The sequence below is a fragment of the Leuciscus leuciscus genome (genome assembly GCF_965113295.1).
Source record: "Leuciscus leuciscus genome assembly, chromosome: 6".
In the NCBI taxonomy this organism is placed as follows: domain Eukaryota; kingdom Metazoa; phylum Chordata; class Actinopteri; order Cypriniformes; family Leuciscidae; genus Leuciscus; species Leuciscus leuciscus.
Genome location: NC_138730.1, coordinates 45,341,786 through 45,359,018, shown reverse-complemented (window position 1 = coordinate 45,359,018; position 17,233 = coordinate 45,341,786). Strand labels below are relative to the sequence as shown.

The following is a 17,233-nucleotide window of genomic DNA, read 5'->3' as shown; positions in this document are numbered from 1 at the left end:
TGTGCAATTAATTAGTTAATTTTTTTTAATCGATTCCCAGCCCTAATATATATATAATTTGAAAAGATTTTGGTAATATTAGGCCTTTTTTGGTGATTGAGCAGATTATTATTCTTTTTTTCAAGATGCAGAGTTGTGTAGTAATTGTAGTAATTGACAAAATGACACCGATCCTGGTCAGTGACATTAAGATGAAAGTGTTCCTATAATAGACCAGCGTTGTGTGACACCGTGTCATAACCAGACGCGATGCGATCAGATTCCAGCGACGAATAATGTGTCTGTCCACACTAGACACGACGCAACTGCGAGATGCGCAAAATCAATCAAAACCCACAGCCAATCAATTAATAATGATATAAAAATAATTGTAATTAATTTAATAATTCAGAAATGGAAAAAAATCATTTAAAATGAATTGCTAATTTAAGTTTAATAATCTAATAATAATTTAATAGTTTATTTAGTATAAATAGTTTTTATACTTTAATAATATAGTCATATGTAATAATTTAAGTCATACGAGTTCAAAAGACAAATACGTTTATAAACAAGGCATGCAAAATAATTTGGTAGTTGAAAAACAACATGAACTATTATTTTTAAAAATCAATCAAAACCCACAGCCAATCAGAACAGTGTGTGGGCGGAGTCTCACAGCACTCGCAAGAAAATGGATAAGTAGCTACATAATCAAATTCACAAATATATCACCATTTAAACATTATTAAAAATACATAGGCTGAGTTACTAAAACAATCTTTGTCAAAGAATACACTTGTTTGTTCACAGTTTGAACGTTCTTGTTTCCATTTGTTTAATTTCAAGATCTGAGGTGAATTATCCATTGTTGCTTTTACAGCCTCAAAGCTGGAGCACTAAATGATATTCAGAGTCTCATTACACGCTTTTAACATTAAATAAAGCACATAAACAATACCTGAGATTATCATCGCCACACTTTGTGTTTGTTGTTCCAGCGCGACGTCGCAGAAAAATAGAAACCGTTTCTAAACTAGAATCGTCGCCGTCGCGGCTGGTTAGGACACACACTCTGATCAACATGGAAGAGAGGCTTTTATCGCGTGTAGTTAGCACACGGTGTTATGTTCACGGTCTCTGTCTCCTCCTCAGCTGCCGGAGCCCATCATGCCCTTCCGTCAGTATAATGATCTGATGGGACTGGCGAAGGAGAGCCTGAGCTCAGACGGCTCAGAGGCCGGCGAGGGCGTGAAAAGCCCAGAGCTGGTGGATCGTGGGTCAGAAACAGAGCCAGAGGTGCAGACATTAGTGCAGAAACTCAGAGAGCTGCTCAAGCGGCTGCCACACACTAACATCTCCACGCTGAAGTACATCGTCCGACACCTGCGCAGGTGAGCTTCTGCACACTCAGACCTGAGAAACACACGCCTGGTGAGATTAGTAGACATGTCAATGCCATATTCAATTATGTATAATATTTTTAAAAAACTCTAAATACTGACACTTTGCTCTGAACTGTACAAAAACTATGATAAAATATTTAATTTTGAAATGTATCATAAAATATATTGATCTTCATAATTATAGAAAGACTGGAACTTTACAAAATCATAAAGGGATACTTTATTTAATAAGGATATTGATAATAATAATAATTGTAATTAATTTAATAATTCAATAATGAAAAAGAAAATGGCTAATTAATATTTTATAACTTCTTAATATATAGTGTATTTAAGTTTTAATATATTAATAATTTAATAGGTAATTATTATAAAATGTAATTTTAAATGTTTTTATATTTTAATAATATAGTCAAATATGTAATAATTTAAGTCATATGAGTTCAGAACACAAATACATTTATAAACAAGACATGCAAAATAATTTGGTAGTTGAAAAACAACATGAACTATTATTCTTTTTGTACATTTTCATATATGAGAGCATGTATTTTAGGTCCTGTAACTGGTCACCATTTTAACTGTATGAATATGAGAAAAAGAAAAGTTGTTTAATAGTCACTTCTTGAAATATCAAGTTCGCAAAACTGCCGTTTTATAGATTTGTCATAACTGTGCTGGTAATATGAAACTTATGTTGTTGTTTCTCTCTCTCTCTCTCTCTCTCTCTCTCTCTCTCTCTCTCTCTCTCTCTCTCTCTCTCTCTCTCACTCTCTAACTCTCTCACTCTGTCTCTAACTCTCTCACTCTGTCTCTCACTCTCTCTCATTCACTCTCTCTCACTCTGTCTATCACTCACTCTCTCACTCTCTCTCACTCACTCTCTCTCACTCTGTCTATCACTCACTCTCTTTCTCTCTCTCTCTCACTCTTTCTCTCACTCTGTCTATCACTCACTCTCTTTCTCTCTCTCTCTCACTCTTTCTCTCACTCTCACTCACTCTGTCTCTCACTATCTCACTCTTTCTCTCACTCACTCACTCACTCTCTCTTTCTCTCTCTGTCTCTCTCTCTCACTCTCTCTCTCACTCACTCTGTCTCTCTCTCTCTCTCACTCTCTCTCTCTCTCACTCTCTCTCTCTCAGAGTGTCTGAGTTGGAGCAAGATAATAAAATGAGCGCTAGTAATCTAGGCATCGTGTTCGGGCCGACCCTGATGAGACCCAAACCCACCGGTGCCACGGTGTCGCTCTCATCTCTGGTGGATTACCCTCATCAGGCTCGCATCGTAGAGGCTCTGATCGTCTTCCAGCAGAGCATCTTCATCTCCTCCTCCTCTTCCTCAGTCTCCTCTCCAGCCCAGAGCCAGGTCTGCACACAGTCACATGATGTGATGAAGGACATGGGTTTATTCTGAGGTTCTGATGCACTTACTCATATTCTCCTCCACAGGACTGTGAGACTGGAACTCATGAAGAGACAAACAGAGCGGATCTGGAATGTGGTGAGAGAAACACATATATTAGAAATAATAAATATTAAATAAGTAATGTTTATTTTTAACATTTAAAATCTGAATATTATAAAATGTTTTGTGGTTGGGTTTTCAAATTAAGTGTAATTTATATTAAAAATGTATAAATATTTAAATAAAAAACTTTATCTTTATTATTTTAACTATATTTAATAAATATTGTAAAATGTTGCTTCAGATTTTGAACTAAGAGAATTTATGAAATAAATACAGTCACACATACAGTCTATATATGTGTACATAATATATATATATATATGAATAAATAAATATTAAATAATATTATTTAACAATATTAAAGTTTTTTGAATTAAGCGAATTTGTGAAATAAACACACCATACAAATATATGCAAGCGTGTCTGTGTGTGTGTGTATATATATATATATATATATTCATTATAATTATAAATTATTTTTAAGAATATTAAGTATTAATATTGAAAAATGTTGCTTGTTTTTTTAATTAAGAGAATCTGAAATAAACATATAGAAATATTAGAATGTTATTTTTACAAATTGTATGTAATATTTTTATTTTTAATATAAAATATTTTATATCTATAGGTTTGTAATGTTATTATTATAATTAGGAATAGTAGTTTAGTTGTAAAATGCTCTTTTGTTGTTTTAATACCTTTTTATCCTTTTATCCTTATGTTAAATGTTCATCATATTGCAGTTCAAATCACAATATTTGTTGAAAAATTCTCACTGTGACTTTATTTGTATTTTTTGATGAATTGTGCCGTGTTACTGTTGAACGAGTGTACCGTTCCCTCTTCAGGTCATTCGGTGGGTTCCTCAGGTTCTCAGGACTCAGACTCTGATGTGGAGGAGCAGGGCAGAGCGAGAGGACAGCGCCCTCCTCTGGTGAGTCAGGAGAGCGAGACCAGTACAGAAGAAGAGCAGACCAGTCCCAGAGTGAGCCTGGACCTGAGCGCACTCGTCCCGGAGACCATCCCGGAGCAGACCACCGGCACAGGGGAAACTGAGGAAAACGACTCCGAGCAGGTCTCAGATCAGTAAGGCCAGGGAGGCGTTAGGAATTTAACCATCTCAACCGTTAGACCATTTGTATGTGTTAATTCCCAAAGTCAAACAATAGTCATATTAAAGGGTTAGTTCACCCATAAATTTAAATTAACCCATGATTTACTCACCCTGAACCCATCTTAGGTGTATATGACATTCTTCTTTCAGACGAACACAATCAGAGTTATATAAAAAAATGTCCTGGCTCTTCCAAGCTTTATAATTGTAGTGAATGGGCATTATTATTATTTTTAAGTCCATAAAAGTGCATTTATTCATCATAAAAGTGTCCCAAACGGCTCCGAGAGGTTAATAAAGGCCTTCTGAAGTGAAGCGATGCGTTCTTGTAAGAAAAATGTCCATATTTAAAACGTTATAGACTCAAATAACCAGCTTCCGGCAGACAGCCGTACGCATAGATTTCCGCCACAAGAGAAACACTTGAACTTGACGCACAACGTAATGACGAGCGCAGTTGCCCAGCGCTGTGTGTTTGAACCGCGAGAGGCGTCAAAGCTTGTGCTTCTCCTACATCTACATCACACATCGTCATCCTCAAGTGTTTCTCTTGTGGCACAAGTCGACTTGTGTGTGGCTGTCTGCCGGAAGCTAGTTATTTTAGTCAATAACGTTTTAAATATGGATCTTTTTCTTACAAGAATGCATCGCTTCACTTCAGAAAGCCTTTATTAACCCCCGCAGAGCCATGTGGAGCACTTTAATCATGGATAGATGCACTTTTATGATGATAGATGCACTTTTATCATGGATAGATGCACTTATGGACTTAAAGAAAAATAATGCCCATTCACTCCCATTATAAAGCTTGGAAGAGGCAGGACATTTTTTGATATAACTCTGATTGTATTCGTCTGAAGGAAGAATGTCATATTACACACCTAGGAGGACTTCAGGGTGAGCAAATCATGGGCTAATTTTCATTTTCGGGTGAACTAACCCTTTAAGACGGTTTTGACTGACAGGCAAACTGATATGACCTTAGATTGTAGAAGTGAGATCAGTGTAGTTTCAAATATTGGCTAATATGACCTGGATGTTTATAATAACGCGTCTCTTTATTCAATATCACAATACATCTGTGCACTATTCAGCATAAACCATAAAGAACTGGAAAACAATCATTTCTGTCCTTCAGAAACAAACATATATATGCCATTATTATTTAATAATACAATTTCAAGGTGTGTAGATATTAAAAAGTCTCCACATATATTGTCATAGGAATATACAGGAACTCTTAACATTTGTATTTATTACAGTTTCATCTAAAGCACTGGAGCCTTTTCTTTGTTTATTGACAGAAGAGCGTAAGACGATGTTACGGTTGTGTTGAACTAACAGCCGCTGCTGGTCAGTGCTGGTTTTAATGCGTCACTCATTTCTCTTTCAAACATATGCTTTATTTGTTATAGTGTGTATATTTCATTACTCATACAAGGATGGTTGTTCATCTGAACCATGTATTCAGACTAACCACATGACTTGACTGATAAATGCGTGAGTGGAAACCATTGTGTACATTCCCAAACTGTATATATTCAGAAGAAACGTTAAAATATTCACAACGCCATAATAAAACCATTCATTAAACAAAAGTTGATTTATTTTTTGATTTGCAAAAACAAACAAGTTTTAGGGAAATTAAATTAATTGTTGTCGTCCATCACAAGAATCGCCCATTATAAACCAAAAGATCATGAGACGACAATGAAAAGCCTTAAAGAAGAATCAAATCCTGATGGATCTTTACTGTACGAGTCTGTATGTGATGTATCGTCCCGCCGTCTCACTGGGCCGGATGATCTTCACCACCTGTGACACGCACAACCACGTCTTTAATGGACATACAGACACCAGATATCATCTCACTAGTGTGTGCAGGACACTATAGGTCATTAATGTAAGTGAGGAGAGCACAATAAAGTAAACTGAGACATATTATACCCAAAAATACTTGTGACTACCAGTAACATTTATGAACATTTGGGACCAAAAATTCTTCAGACACTTTGAGCTGATCATGTTTTGTCTTTAATTGCTAATGCTCTTTTTACACACAGACTGAACAGAATGAGCTAAACTGGTATTATCTAATTGTGTAGTTAAACTTAACAGCTGACAGATATTCAACATAATTCATGTGTGAGACAGTCTAACAAATGGACAAAACCAGTGAAATATATATCAACCGAGTTCTTGTCATATTTTATTAGCATTTTCTAAACTATAGCGAATAAACTGTGATAATGTGAGAAAAGGTCTGAATACACTTTGGTTTGACTAATACTTCAATACTATAATTAGAGCTGTAGCGGTGCGTCGATGACGTCGACGCCAAAATTACGTCGACGTCATATTTTTGGCGTCGACGCTTCTTTATTTATTATCTATTTATTTTTTTGCACCATTCCCGGAGGTACAGCTCGCCACACACACACGTCTCCTTTCTCTGCAGAATGCCACAAATCCGCTCAACCAATCACAGCGCACCATTCCACGCATTGTAAACAGTAACGGTGGCGCTCTGACACCCGGCATCCTAGTTTTCCTTATCTACTTTGCACTTTTTGATCAACAAACAAACAAAAAAAATAATACATTGATGAACCTGTGGTGGATTCTGCCGTAGGGAAGAAACGTAAGCCATCGAAATCTAATCATTTACGTGAGGAGATTAAGAAGATGAGGCACGCGGGAGGAAGAGAAATGCCGACTGATGCTTGTTCTCACACGACAGCGTCAAACTTCTGTCGAATGCTGACACGTTAACCCCAGGGGATCTTTTAAAAAACTTTCAATTCTTGTACTCAAAGTCAACGAAAACCGAGCAGGACCTAAGCCATTTTACAGCTGATCGCCGTCAAAAAAGAAGGTCGCCGTCGTTCAGAAGGTATTTCTAGCGATGGCTGATTGAATGTAGCCTATGTTTAGTCCAGATTAGTATTGACCGAGTTCAGAGGCTGTCATATGTGGATCAACTTACTTTGTTGTGTATTTTCAACAGTTTCAATGTGAAAATTAACTTTTATATTGATTCAATGGATTAATTGCATGAAAAAAAAAAGGATTTATCACATTTATACTATATTATTCAGAAGTAAACATTGTAGCTGACAGTGTGTTTATGTCAGAATGTTTATTTTTAAACCACAACCTTCTAAGTGCTTCTTTTACCAATATATTTAACATATCTTTTGCATTTCTCATCCAAACAACGTCAAACTTGGCACTGCACTTACTCGTGCCCAGACAGCTGTCGAGTTTGAAATCCATCGGAGTAACGGCTCGACAGAGATATGCGAATAACAGACAGGATAAATAATTCCAATTAGTCGTTAGATTAGTCGACTAATCGATAAAATAATCGCCCGACTAATCGTTTAATTAATAATCGTTTACCCCAGCCCTAACTATAATACCAAGTAAATTGCACAAAAGTCTTCAGATGAAGTGATTCTCACCTGCCCTCGTTTCAGCCCAAAGTACCGTGCCACTGGATCACCAGGCTGAATTCTGGGTAACTGGCTCTCCTTGAGTTTACTGATGACAGTCAAGAAAAGCTGTTCACAGGTGACGTTACAGAGAAGCCGAACACTAATCAGTCTGTGTGTGTCTGTGTGTGTGTGTGTGTGTGTGTGTGTGTGTTAGGGCTGGGTATTGACAAATTTCACAATTCGATTCGATTTCGATTCACAAGCTTGCAATTCGATTCGATTCAATATTGATTATTTTGGATATCAGGGACAATACATGGCAAATTTTCTCAAGGAAAACAAATCTCTTCATAATGCTGTAAACTATGGGAGTCAGTGCTAGCCTATAGGCTTCATTAGCCTACTATAATACTGAAGGTAAAAATTAACTGATTTGTATACAACACTTAAATTACACTTATTTATTTTTATAATAATAAAGTTATATGAAATATAAACATTTAAATGGTGGCTGTCATAAAAACTTGCCAGATTTATTCAAACATGCATTAAATATTGAAGAACATTAAAAATTATAAGGAATATGTAAAATGGAGCATATATTTAGATAAACGCTCAACTCTAGAGTTAATTGTTCTAGCTGACTGACGAGTTTATGGTCACTGGATATGGTTTTTCTGAGGTAAATGTGACGTTACATGACATTGTTTACAAGCTGTTTTACTGACGTCTTTCCACGGCTGAAACACTGATTGAGCGACTCCATGTCACATGATACGGATTTCGATTTCGATCTTTTAACACACTTTCAGAAGCTCATTCATGTTTATCTCGCGCTGTAACTGGTGTTATTAAGGCGGAAGAGAAGATCATGTGCTTCTCTAGAGCTGAGCCAGAGCGATCTCACGCCACAGCGCCGAAATGGTATTTATGTTTTGAATTTCGTAAGAAAATGGACGTAATTTGAAATATGAGACTTTGTTTCATATCAATAGTAACAAAGCACAAAGATTACTGCGATGTATTGGATGGGATGCGTGCTACAATGTTCCATTCATTCATCAACTGAAAACAGGATGACTAATCGATTCTTGGGATTTAAAGGAGAACTTGGTAACTTTTTTAACTTAATAAAACTGTCTAGAAATCATTTGGATGGTTAAACAACCTGTTCTGGTGATATTGGTGACTTTCCCCGCTCCCCCCAGCGTTCCCAGGCGGAAAACCAACCTTGCAACTTGCGCACTGCCGTCCCGGCAAAGTGAAATTGGAAGTCTCGTGAGAAGCGAGAACTAGAACGAGAACGAGCGCGAAACACAAATGGCTTTACGGCAATTCGACATAAACACACACGCATGTATGATGTATTACCAGATTACCCACCTCGGTAGACATAGTTCCACACGATACAGTTGGCTTGCTCCGATCAAAACAAACGCACATGAGCAGCGGTAGAGAGGGGGAGGAGGCCGCCGCAAGTGAGTTTTTTACGACTGTGTTGTGAAATATACGCCCCCCCACAGCTGTAGGGGGAGCTCGTGGGGAAAACATGCGACAACAAAAGGGAAAATCAGCGAAGAAGTGACTAGAGTTCGCTAGAGTTACAGAGTTCTCCTTTAAGCATCGATATCGGTTCGTAAAAATGAGAATCGATTAAAATCGAGAAATCAATATTTTTTTGCCCAGCCCTAGTGTGTGTAACACGTGGTGAACAGTGAGCGAGTGTAAAGCAGTGTGTGGGAAACCTGTTAGACAACAGTCAGTGTAACTCTAGATCTGGATACTATCTGGCCAGAAGCTCGATCACTTCCTCTTTCGTCATGACGATGTGTTCAGGGACCAACTGCAAGACACAGAACCAGTCATGTTAATACATTAAAGAATTTTAAACATTTAAAAGAAATATGTACTTATATTTTTATATTTTTAATAAATAAATATGAATTAAAAATATTCATAACATTTATATTCATATTTTAACATTTTTAATTAAAGTTAGAACGAGACAAGTTTACATCACAATATTTGTTTAAACAAATCTCAATGTTTTTTTATAATTCATATTTTTTATATTCGTAATATTTATATTATCAATGTTCTTAAATACTATACGCTTTAATATTTTAAATATTCATATTATAAAATATTTTTCTGCAATGTTAACATCTTAATATAATTTATTAAATATTTTTTATATTCATTATATTTATATTATTAATGTTCTTAATTTAAATACTATACGCATTAAGATTTTAAATATGTATATTATAAAATGTTTTGTGCAATTTGTTCATATAACAAATCTCTATAAGATTTTTTAAATAAATATTTTTATATATGTAATATTTATACGATTAATGTTCTTATACTATACGCTTTAATAAATATTTTAAATATTCATAATCCTTATATTGTTAATGTTCTTAAATACTATCAGCTTTAATATATTAAATATTCATATTATAAAATATTTTTGTGCAATACTTACAATAACAAATCTCAATTTTTATTTTATTTTTTATATTCATAATATTTATATTAATGTTCTTAAATATTCATATTATACAAATATTTTAGTGCTTGGGTCAAAATGGAAAGAATTTACTAGTTCTTTTAACAGCAGATATTAATCATATCACAGTTCAAATCACAATATATAAAAACATGTGAATTATGCTGGTCTTTTATGACATATGTGTGTCACAGCGGGAGGAAAGCGTCTCACCTCATGCTCTGTGAGGTTTATGAGCAGCTCTTGCTGTAGAAACTGTTCCAGGATGTATTTCGGTGCCATGTCAACCAGAGACTGCAAACAATCATCATCATCATCATCATCATCATCATCATCATCGCTCGGCGTCCGAGGCCTCGTTTATAACCCTCGCACAAACAGCCCTGAGAGAGATTAGCGTTCGCCACTTCACACACACACACACGTGTGATTTATGAAAACATGCGTACGAACGCTTGAGATGATGATCTGAGGGACGGCAGATGAAAGATCTTCATTATGAGATATAAAGATCAATCATGATCATAATAACAGTTTAAATAAATTTAAGAATGATTTAAACTACGTTTTACATCTGATATACACATTTAGATTAAATATGCCACTCTCATTAATGGAGTCAAGCACTGAAATGACATGAAATCACTTGTAAAAAAATTATATTCTAATAAATGGCAATATTTGTAGTGGATGCGCAGCTTTTGAACACTTTTCCTGTGGCATGCTGTGTTTTAATGTTTGCTTAGCGCATGATAATAGCAGAACTCACGGTCTGTAATGTCAATATTTTCAGCCAATAATGCACAATAAGGCCTATCCGTTTCCATTCAAATAAAATAAAACAATAAAAAATATTATTTGGCCCGTGGAAAAGATTGAGAAAAACGTCCCATTTAAATGTATTTTATACTATTTGATAAATTTATTCAAAAACAAGGCAAAGGATAGGTTACTAAATGATTTTTAGCAATGGTAATGTGACGTACATGTTAAACATGGCATCACGTGGATGAATATGCATATGCAAATGATATGCAGATGAGGATCTGCATAGTAAACGAGTTTCCACAGCTGAGAGTCGCACGAGGTCGGGTCCAAAGTTCATGTTTTGATACATTTTATACACTCGGTTAGTTTTGGATTGGTTTCACATTGCAATTATGCGAGCGAACTAAAGCACTTTACATGACATGTGTCCTGTCGTCATCATCTCTGTGGGCTGCATCTCGACACTGATTGGTCTGTAAACGGACGTGTGTCTGATGTCAGCGTGATGTCAGTTCGGCGAGTAACTTTGACAGGAATGAATGAAGAGACGCGTATCATTCCCACTATACTGTTATTATTACAGCATTACTCCCTGCAGCTCCAGCTATACTCGAGGCGTGCTCACATCCGCCAAATGAACGTCCTCGTCGTGTGAACATTTCATCGTCTCCGGCAGGAAAGGAGGAGAAGACTCGAGCAATCCTGCGGGAACCACCGGCACTTCCTGTAAATGTTCTGAAAGTCCGAACCAAACAGAAGATTCGTTCACACTAGAGACGAACCAAACCTTTGTTCAGTTTGATCCGGACCGAGACTACCTCTTCTTGTCTGTTTGATCCGGATCGTGGTCCGGGGGAGAGTTCACACCTGTCATTTTGATCCGGATCAAACCGAAAAGTCAGAAAATCCGGACCAAACAAGGTAGGTGTGAAAGAGCGGATCCTGCACAGTTTTATAAACGAGAGCCCTGGTCCCCGGCTCCAGGTGAGACACAGGTGTGTTAGAGTGTACCTGTTTAGCAGAAGGTGTCATGCCCGTCTGGACCACGATGATGGCCCGCGTGATGTTCTCCTCCTGCATCCGCTGGCAATACATCTTAATGGTCTTGATGCCCACTTTCATCTCCTCTGTGTGGATGACACACACACACACACACACACACTGCGATGAGCTCATATGAAGCGTTCAGAGTCACGTGCGTCAGGGCCGGATTTATCAAGCTTCTCAAAGTGCCATTTTAATGCTTATTCTTCAGTGCTGAGAATTCATGAAATTTACTCCAACTTTCAATCTTAAGGTGAGACCTATTTTTTTACAGTCTACGGGCGAGACACTACAGGTGAATAGGGTCAATTGTTTAACTAGCAGATATCACCATGAAACTTTCCCAGTTGATTACCTACATTAAGATGAGAAAAATGTATTACAAGTTTTGTGTAATTTAATGTTTAAATATGCAAATTAGGCGATATCTAATAAAAAATTCGCTAATTTGCATATTTTAAAAACGAAATCTGAGTATTGGATAAAGCCAGGTTCAAAATTATTTTTTCATTGTGTTCACATATTAGATGGGGGGGGGGGGGGGGGAATTACAGAGGGATTTATGGATATCTACTTTTTTGTTATCCTGTAAATCAGAATATACTGTCAATAGCCTTAAAATTATTTTTGCCATGTTTTTTGGAATAAAATGTTATATATTATTCCTAGCCTAATTTATATTTACAAATCCCTCTGTAAATGTTTTCATAATATAACTAGGTACAAGACTGGAGAGTTTGGTGTATATCGGTGCTACTGAAGTGGAGATTTCAGACTTGGAGAATGAGAGAAAGGTCATTTTGAGAAAACGGGCTTTAAAGATTTATATCAGCCAATGAGATTGCACATTCAGCCCTTTTACTTTCACGATTGGTTGCTGATAAAAAGGAAATGGCCATATTTGGATCCGACACCATTGTACAGGAGAGAGAGAGCTTTCTAACGGTGTATGTGATGATTTAGAAAGCCAACTTTTGTTGAATTTATGAGAAATCTACAGACGCAAACAGACAAAGTGTAGTAAAATAAAGACCTAAATGTGGATTTCAGACTTTTTTCACCACAAGTCTGAAAGAAGACAAAATATAAAATATAAAAAATATAAAATTGACCAGTAAAAAAAAAGCAAGTTATCACATTTCTTAAAGCTAAGAATCACTCTTGCTCTCAGTTCATTAAGACGGCTCGAGAGGTCTCTCAGGTGGTTATGAGGTGTCAGTATGGGCTTGTGATGCACTGATGAGAGGAAGAATGTTTTAGAAATGTTTGACGACGAGCGGTTCATCAAACAGGATCATTTGGAAAGAGCAGGATCATCTTTCTCAGCGCTGGTTAAAGGGTTCATTCTCCCAGAAATGAAAACTCTGTCAGTAATTCCCCTCCCTCATGTTGTTCAACCCCGTAAGACTTTCATTCATCTTCAGAACACACATTAAGATATTTGTGATTAAATCTGAGAGCTGTCTCACTCCTCCATAGGCTTCTCTGTAATCGATATCTGCCGGCCCAGAAAAGTTAGAAAGAAAGTTAGTCAGAACGTAGGCTCACTATAATGGGCTGACTCTAGTCATGTGTGATTCTGGCCAATAGTGAGCCTCCGTTCTGACCAAGCGTGCCGCACAAGCCCTGAAAAGTGAAGCCAAAGCGTCTCTATCGCCCCCCGGTGACTGGTCCTAGTATAGGTCATAAGCCCCGCCTCCCCGTGTTATTCAACGGGACTTGAGACCAACTAAACAATTTAATTACACTTCACATATCTTTTTTCCGAAGGTGGTTTCTGTCATTTACTGTAGTTTTTATCACGCTGATGTAAATTCAAGTGTTTGATTTTATAATAAGTTTGTTTTTAGTTAGTTACGCGATGCTCTAAAAATGGTGGTGTGATGTCATGATTGACAGCTGTGATTGACAGGTTCTCTGAGCGAAGTAGTCACTGAAGCACCAACAGACTTTTTTTCGGGATCTTCGGAGGACTGAGGAGATTGGAGCTTTAAATTTAATATCTAAATTTCTATAATTCATTATTTCACACCGAGAGTGAGGGGGGCGTGGCCTTGATTTCGCGGCTTTACTTCCTGCTCACGACTGCGCCGGTCTGGTTCCCGAGATCTCTACCGCGCAGACTCAAGCCCCAAGATGTCAGCGCCATATCGGGACACTGGTGGCTTCAGCTCTCACCAATGGAAGAGAGCGAAGGGGTGGCGTCCATCTTTTTTTACAGTCTATGGTTCTGACGTACGACCCAGAAGCGCTGCGCTGTTACACTCATGAACTCACTCAGAGAAACACAGAAGAGTTGAATAAAGTTGTTATTTTTGTTTGTTTTGCGCACTAAAAGTATTCTCGTCGCTTGATAAACTGAAGGTTGAGCCGCTGGAGTCACTGGACTATTTTAAACATTGTCTTTACTAACTTTCTGGGCCGGCAAGTTTCACTAACAGAGAAGCCTATGAAGGAGTGAGACAGCTCTCAGATTTAATCAGAAATATCTTCATTTGTGTTCTGAAGATGAACGAAGGTCTTATGGGGTTGAACAACATGAGGGAGAGGAATTACTGACAGAGCTTTCATTTCTGGGGGAACAAACCCTTTAACCAAATGACATTTCTTGACCTAGTTTTCGTTGGGAAAACCCCCAGATGTCCACTTTCCTCTCAGCACAGATGCATGTGACGGAGCAGATATCATCAGAACATATTGATTATAGTGTGTGAATCAATTTGCAGCGGTTTCGGTTTTCTTTTGGAATCCATGATGTCTTATTATTACATCATAAAATCTAGGCTATATTTAGGCAGGTCAGTTAGAAAATGTGTTTATGTTTCATTTCCAATGTATTCTCTTGATAATTATTATCAAATGAGTGTTTACATTTACATTTATGCATTTGGCAGACGCTTTTATCCAAAGCGACTTACATTGTGTTATCCTATACATTTATACATAGGTATGTGCAATCCCCTGGGATCGAACCCACAACCTTGCGTTATTAACGCAATGCTCTTACCACTGAGCTACAGGAAAGGTTGAATGTAAACTCTTAGGAATTTCACCATTCAATGTGAATTTATCTGAGAATATTCAGTTTAATTCACGTTTATTTGTATAGCGCTTTTCACAATACAGCTTTACAGAAAGTGCACGAGTCCACATTACAATTTAGTTGTAATCTGTTATCAGAGGAAACTGTCTAAGTTATGCGTTACAGAAATGTACATATACAAAATCACAGTTAGCTAAAAAATTATTAATTTAAACAATGTAATAATTTAATGCAGAGCTCATTGAAGTAATGAATACTTGTTTGTTAACAAATAATTATGACATTTAGACAATATTCTTAAATAAGGAAATCTATTCAGTGATTGGTTAATGTTGTAATCCACAATCACGTTTGTGTCATGAATCATCTCTAAGACTGACACTTTTAGTTCTTCTCTTAATTTATGACTGAGATGCCTGATAACGAACTTTGATAACACTTTATTTTACAGTGTCCTTGTTGCATGTTACATTTACCATAGTAATAACAGTAAATTATGCATAATTACACGCAACTAACCCTCAACCAAACCCTAATCCTACCCTAACCCTATAGTAAGTACATGTAGTTGCTTAATATTACTCAGTGCTTACATATATAATTACACTGTAACAATGACACCTTAAAATAAAGAGTAATCCTCAGAGGCTTGATGAACACGGGCCGAGATCTCACCTGGGAAGAAGACAAACATCTGGTCGGTGGGATCATCATTGTGAGCGACCAGAACCGTGAGATCCGTCCGTCTGGGTCGCCCCTCGCTGGGCCGGTCCCCAAACTGAGCCTTAAACTCATCCAGGGTCTGGTCCAGCTCATCCTGGGTCACCAGGAACCCTCGATCATGGCAGAGCTACGACACGAGAGAGAACCGGCACATGAGCGTCGCCCGTTTCCTGCTATAGAAATGCATTGGTAACACTTTACAATAAGGTTCATAAGTTAACATTAATGTATTAACTAACATGAACTAACAATGAGCACTGTTTTAGCACTGAGTTTGTTACTGTATTTGTTAATCTTTGTTAATGTTAGTTAATAAAAATACAGCTGTTCATTGTTTGTTCACAGTGCATTAACTAATGTTAACAAATACAACCTTTGATTTTATTAACGTATTAGTAAATATTGAAATTAATATTAACTGAGATTAATAAATGCTGAAGTATTGTTTATTCTTAGTTCATGTCAACTAATGAACCTTATTCCAGGTTCATTAGTTAAATAAATAGGTCAATAAAGTGTTACCAATACAGCCGTAAAGTTTAAAAGGCAGATTTATATTTTCATGTATAAAATGTTGTTTTATTGTTACATTATTACGTTACTTCTATTCACTATAGTACTCTACTGTTATGCATTTAGTTCAATTTAGCATTTTTAATATTTTACCATGATTAATCATTTATTTATTTATTTATTCAAAGTCCCCCTGTGGTGAAAATCCAGCTTTTAATGTTGTTTATGTGTCTATGTGGTGTTTTTAATATGCTTTAAGACAAAGCATGTGTAAATTCATAAGTCGACAGCATTGCTGAGTATTTCCTCCTTAAAACTGCAGTGAACCAAAGACAGTCTCAAACACACGCTTTGAAATCGCTGGTGTTTCTGACGTCACAAACTACCTTGTAACCAATCAGATCAACGTGTGATCGTCAACCAGTGGATCTCTGAGCTGAGCGAGTGAGTGGAGGCGGGGCTCATTTGCATATTCATAGAACCGCGCATATTAAATGAGGCAAGGGTGTCGAGTTACATTCAAGATATTTTAAGGCATTAAGTCTTTTTTCTAGGAATAAAACGTTTAAATATGTCATTTCGATGATCAAAGATGAGTTTTAAGGGTTAAAATCGACTCAGGGGGACTTTAAAAGAAAATTATTTATTTATAGATTTCTATTATTTATTTTGACAGTTTTCCCTCTATACTAATAATATATACTATACTAAAATATTCTCTTACATTCAATTTTAAGCATTTACCTTTTTGTTTGTTAGTTTTATAAGCACCGTCTGGTACTGAATCTCATTCCATTTAATTTTTCTAAATGTCTCGCCATTAAACTGAATAATTATTTTAGTCTGTATGATATTTTAATTTAGAAAAAGATCAGGTTGAAGTCATATTACAGGCAAAAAGTATCAGCCTGAATTCACCTTATATTTACTATATCATTCTGTGTACATACCACTACTTATCTTCTGATCGCGTGTTTAATGTAAACAGCTACTAAAAGAGTTATGAACAGTCCGTCTACATTCACACCTGCATTATGGTCTTACGAATTTTCCATAATCGATAAGTCTCCTCATCATCGTCCATTAGCGCGTGTTCCTGATCAAACAATCCCGAGACACTTTCAAACCACGCGCGCACTTCCCTTTAATCAGTCACGTGATGAAAGCTGGGTTTATTGGAGGAGGCGAAGGACCCCTGGATGGTGTCTCATTTATTGCCAGGCA

At 36.7% G+C, this 17,233-nt stretch overlaps 2 protein-coding genes across 5 annotated transcripts in view; one reads left to right on the top strand and one right to left on the bottom strand.

Annotated features, from left to right (window-relative positions):
- arhgap45a (Rho GTPase activating protein 45a) overlaps nt 1–5,567 on the top strand; it is a 47,474-nt gene extending 41,907 nt beyond the window's left edge. For all 3 annotated transcript variants that reach the window (XM_082172982.1, XM_082172981.1, XM_082172983.1), the window contains 4 exons: nt 1,135–1,373; nt 2,531–2,753; nt 2,837–2,888; nt 3,704–5,567. In XM_082172982.1, coding sequence (XP_082029108.1) covers nt 1,135–1,373; nt 2,531–2,753; nt 2,837–2,888; nt 3,704–3,945 — 756 coding nt within the window. In that variant the 3' untranslated portion in view covers nt 3,946–5,567. The remainder of the gene's footprint in view (nt 1–1,134; nt 1,374–2,530; nt 2,754–2,836; nt 2,889–3,703) is intronic.
- Nucleotides 5,048–17,180, bottom strand: polr2ea (RNA polymerase II, I and III subunit E, a). 2 transcript variants are annotated; one of them, XM_082173260.1, is made up of 7 exons: nt 17,054–17,180; nt 15,449–15,623; nt 11,698–11,813; nt 10,132–10,212; nt 9,191–9,249; nt 7,434–7,512; nt 5,048–5,784 (listed from the first exon to the last, which is right to left on the bottom strand). In XM_082173260.1, the coding sequence occupies exons 1-7, from the start codon at nt 17,084–17,086 to the stop codon at nt 5,719–5,721; spliced, it is 609 nt and encodes a 202-aa protein (XP_082029386.1). In that variant the 5' UTR covers nt 17,087–17,180; the 3' UTR covers nt 5,048–5,718. The 2 variants fall into 2 exon arrangements, with proteins under 2 accessions (XP_082029386.1, XP_082029385.1); XM_082173259.1 differs by having other exon boundaries at nt 17,037–17,177.
- Nucleotides 17,181–17,233: the final 53 nt, after the last annotated feature.

Excerpts from the sequence above, each read along its gene's own strand:
- polr2ea (XM_082173259.1), bottom strand. The coding sequence starts at position 17,093 with ATGGACGATGATGAGGAGACTTATCGATTATGGAAAATTCGTAAGACC. Across the intron at positions 10,213-11,697 it reads TGACACCTTCTGCTAAACAG|TCTCTGGTTGACATGGCACC; the intron begins GTACACTCTAAC and ends GATTGTTTGCAG. Across the intron at positions 9,250-10,131 it reads TAAACCTCACAGAGCATGAG|TTGGTCCCTGAACACATCGT; the intron begins GTGAGACGCTTT and ends TGTGTCTTGCAG.